At 44.2% G+C, this 4711-nt stretch overlaps 1 protein-coding gene across 1 annotated transcript in view; it reads left to right on the top strand.

The window, feature by feature from the left end:
• Positions 1 to 4711, top strand: part of CPNE4 (copine IV) — a 128908-nt gene that overhangs the window by 95067 nt on the left and 29130 nt on the right. Inside the window, exon 10 of the mRNA XM_015413840.1 lies at positions 3930 to 4063. Coding sequence (XP_015269326.1) covers positions 3930 to 4063 — 134 coding nt within the window. The remainder of the gene's footprint in view (positions 1 to 3929; positions 4064 to 4711) is intronic.

Genomic DNA, 4711 nt, shown 5'->3' with positions numbered 1-4711 from the left:
CCGGGTGAGCTTCTGGGGCCGCCACCGCAATTAGAGCTCAAGGGCCCCACTCAAGCGCTTGGCCATGGGCCGCCCTAGCCCTCTAATTGCCCGCATTTAGCTTGAAGGCCAGGAGGGTCGCTCACCTCTCCCTCCCTGGCCGGCGGGGGCTCACGACTCATTTCTTCCCCGGAGCTCGGCGCGCTCAGTGGTTCCTGGTCTGGTCTCTTGCAGTTCCCTGGGCTCATGGCTGAGGAGTGCGGGCGAGCAGCGGGAAGAGGAAAAGCGTGGGAACGCCGGGGCTGGTGAGTGAGGGCGAGAGCGTGCCTGCGGCCGGCTGGAAGGGCATGAGGGGGCTTCTGAGGAGAGGCAGTCGAAGCCCGTGGTTCCCCAGCCCCGCCAGGGAGGATGCTCTTGGGGAGCCCGAAGGTCCAGGGTGGCTCTTTTCCCTCTGCGCCCCTTGGCGAGGCTCCGACTGAGTGGGACGAGGCACCAGGGTGGGGGGTGCCGAGAAGGACTGGCCTGTGCGCGGGGGGCGAGAGGGCCGAGAGGGACTGGCCTGTGCGCAAGGTGGCTGAGAGAGTGGCTCCTCCTCCCGCCCGTCTTCGATGCCCTGCTTGGCGTGCCAGGCCCGGGGCGAGGGGGACGGTGGGGCTCAGTCATGTGACCGCCCCGCCACCTGGGCTGGTCACTCCTGGAGCAGGGCTCTGGAGAGCTCCGGCAGGATGAGACCCCTGCTGTTACTACACTGATCCAGACCCTGTTACTGCTCTGTTACTAGGTAAACATTGCTGTAGAATGGTAATCTATTCAGCTTCGTCCTGTCAAACATTAAGGAAAGGATTTTCTCCTCTGTCTGGTACTAGGGAAACACCAGATCGCCCTGTTATTCCACAGTGGGAATCCCATCAATCCATTGTGAAACTAGCTACCACACTTTAACGTACCTTCACTTTAACTATACCCAGTCTTGCACATGCCCAGTGTGACTTTAGCTGGGCGCACACAAAGCTAACACCCCTGAGCATAACTCAGGTCCTCTGTGGTCTCACTGGTCGGTCCACACATCTCCTCTCATCTTACCTTGGATTCCTTCATCTCTTCAGGGCTGGTATAGTATTAACCGGGCATTCCCTAACCCCCTCTTTTTGTCTGCTAACCACTTTCTAGATCTTCTTGTATGCTTGCAGCCTCTGATCTGAATGCAAATATCGGGGGGGGGGAGTATGTAGGTCTCACTTCATTTTTTACACTATAATCTTCTCCATTAGTATTCCCACAACAAATGTTACATTTCGGACTTCACATAATCAGTATTATAACTGGCCAAGAAGTTCCTGCATTATTGTATGCAAATGATCCAGATCCGAAGTAGCCTTCGGAAAACAATTAACACTTTCTCTGAGTATTGCAGACAAGAGGGCCTCATAGTAAATTATTTAATAAAGCTGTCTTGGGGTAACACTCTGCAAAATGCTGCTCCTGTGGGTAGAAGATCCTGAGAAATGACTTAAGGGGGGCCTGCAGTGGGTAACGGGAATCAACAGTATTTTAGTCACTGATGTATCCTGTAAGATGTGAATTTTTGTCTTAAGTGTTTTAACCTGTTTTATTTTTATTGCACTTTTGTGCCTTAATTGTTTTAATCTTGTTATATTTTATTGCACTGTTGTGCCCATGTAAGCCGCCCTGAGCCCGCATGCGGGGACGGCGGGGTATAAATGAAATAAATAAACAAACAAACAAACAGAAATTAACAATTTAATCTGGATCCAACCCATGCTGTTTCATTTTCTAAATCTTCAAAAGAGCTTTATTCATTGTAATTCTATCTGCCCACTGAGGCCCCTCAAATTGGGGAAAATGCCAACAATGTACTCCAACCCCAAATGTTCTGTATATTAGTTAAACTGTAAAATTGGACTATCACAGCAGAACTGGGGGGAAACAAGCTACACGGATTATAATATATAACAAATGACAACATGGTGAGCAGCTGGAAACTTTTTTTGCTATTTGTCCATAAATATGTCTTTATTCTTTGCAATGCTGAATTTTATTCCCTTTGTATTATCCCAGTTCATGCAATTATATTGTTTGTCTTGTGTGTTTATTCTGGTTCACTGAAAATATTCCATGATGCTGCTGTCCTGTATTCACTGAGCTAGAAATCTGTCCCCTCCTTAAAGTAAAAAAAGAAGACATGATTTCTGAAAGGTTAAGTAAAATGTGCTTTACTGCCAGATGCCTCTCACTTCTCAAAAACTAAGGGCATGGCGTTCCAGTTCCCAAAATCTGTTCAAAGCTCATTAGATCTGCCTCCTGGCTCACCTTCCGGCTCTCTACCATCTGTAAAAAAATATATTAAAAAGAGGGGGGACAGTTAATTAGCTTATATAATTATCTGAGTATAGAAAGTGCAATACGAATTATTACAATAATCACAACAAAGTTGAAGCAGTGAGAATGAAATGAATGTAAGCATCTGAAACTGCCTAGACAAACACACACACAAATTCTCTCTCCCTCTCCCTCCCTCTCTCTCTCTCTCTCTCTCTCCTGTGTGTGTTTGGTGCAGAACATTTTAATTTTGCAATGCTTTTGTGCTAGACAGATGTGTGAACCTGAAAGCACCTGAGTGTGGGAGATTAAATTAAGCTCTGATTACTTAGAACTTATAATTAGACAAATGAACATTGTGATGTAATTGGAACAGACAGTGTGTTTCATTCGTTTTACTGTGATAAGTTTTATTGGAACAAATAACACCAAAATGTAATTTTAGACAGGTATATTGAGATTTGATGGAATTTGCTGTTTGTTTTGGAAATTATTCTGGGTCTTTTAGGGAACCTGGGAACAAGTATAATACCATAACCATACACAGCATCTTCAAGTTGGATGAAAGGACTTCTTTCCACTAAGCAAAATGCATTTCTTCATCACAAGAAGACTCCTTACTTTGTGGGAGGGAATCTGTCAATCACGTTCATTGTTGATTAGGTGGGCCTCAGGTGGAGGTGAACCAGAGTTCAGTTCCACAACTTGCCCACAGAAGCGCTGGGTGCCTTTCAAACAGCCTTCAAATAGTGAGGAATCCAAACCCCATCTAGTCCTGTTCCTGCCCCATCTGTTAGTCCATTACTGTTACCACTTGGTCAGATATGAATTTCAAGCTATTACATTCCAGACAAGCAAACAAGTGAAGCAATATGGTAGGAAGTGGCCAAGCATTGTTTCTCTGAGTGTGGGACAAACTTACAAAGGCTATACATACAATCTCATAAGTCATGAAAGAAAAATGTCAATTTTATTTTTGAAATACCACGACTATACCAGATCATGTTAATGTTTCTTCAGCCCAGGCTGAGCTCCCTGGATACCAATTCCCCCCCACATACACACAAATATATTATGGGCCATGATGCTATAGGGGAAGGCAAGTCACCATCTTTGGATGCCAGTTCTCTGAATTTCCTGTGGAAAATGGTGACTTATTTCAGAACCCAACTATGAAGATTAATGGAGCATGATGCCATTTTAATACTATTTTTATTGAATTCAATTTACCGTTATATTGTTACTGCTTTCATATTATTGATTTATAACTTTCTTTTAGGTCTGTGTCATTGGAAGTTGTGTAAAAAGTGTAATAAACTAATAACTCATAGATTTTAAAGCATTTTGTGTGATGGTGTTCTATAACAACACACGGCGCTTTTGTGTATATCATATAGTTTTTACTATGTACAACACACTGTGAAGATACTGCATTGTTATGAGAATACCACCCAAATAACTGTATTGTGCAACTGGCCTGTTTTGGGGGTGGGTGGGGAATCATAGTCTAAATTCATTTTCATAGTCTAAATTTGTTCTATGACAAAAGAATATGGAGGCATACATCTGAGAATGTGTAACTCAACTTTTCCCTCTTCTTTCTTTTCCAGGTAGCGATAGATTTTACAGCTTCCAATGGTGATCCCCGGAACAGCTGTTCTCTTCACTATATCCACCCTTATCAGCCGAATGAATACTTGAAGGCACTGGTAGCTGTTGGGGAGATCTGCCAAGACTATGACAGGTGAAAGATAGCAACCTTTGTTCTAGCTTTCTAAGGAGCATTCAGATACTATGATAAACCTGGTGATTCCTGTTGACTTTTCTTCAATTCTGCATCTATTTCTTTTAGCAGTTTCTAAGAGTTCTTTGCAATAAAGCTGTGGATATGGCTTCAGGCAAGACTTAAATAAGCCTAAACTGGATCTGTTGAGATCTAGGGTGCGGTCAGATGAGCTGTTCCATTGTTGTTGCTTCTCCCCAACTGATTTGAATTGCCCGATCAGTTCTACAGTCATCAGCCCCCGTGCTCACCCCCGATTTTCCCAATACCAGAGAAAGTCCAGTATTTACTGAACCTACTGGGTTCACCACATGTCTGATTGCTCTCTCACACAGCCAAGCCATTTGGGAAATCACAAACTTCTGTTTTGGCTGCCATTTTTTTACAAGTTAGCAATGTGTGCATAAGCGGTTACTCACCCAAATGTCATTAATTACTGCTCGTGCAGAATTTGCAAGAGGAGCAGCGGCATCAAAGACAACAGCAGCAAACCAGGAAAGTTTTCTTGGTCTTTGATAGAGGTGAGGGAGTGCTATGAGAAGCAGGCAAAGTGTGCCTCCTTGCTTTGCAATTTGTCGGAGCAGAGAAGAGCCCCCTTTCCACCTGGGA

The sequence above is a fragment of the Gekko japonicus genome, unplaced genomic scaffold (assembly GCF_001447785.1).
Source record: "Gekko japonicus isolate JY-2015 unplaced genomic scaffold, Gekko_japonicus_V1.1 scaffold981, whole genome shotgun sequence".
Lineage (NCBI taxonomy): Eukaryota > Metazoa > Chordata > Lepidosauria > Squamata > Gekkonidae > Gekko > Gekko japonicus.
The sequence above is the reverse complement of the archived record's forward strand: the minus strand, read 5'-3'. Positions and strand labels throughout refer to the sequence as shown.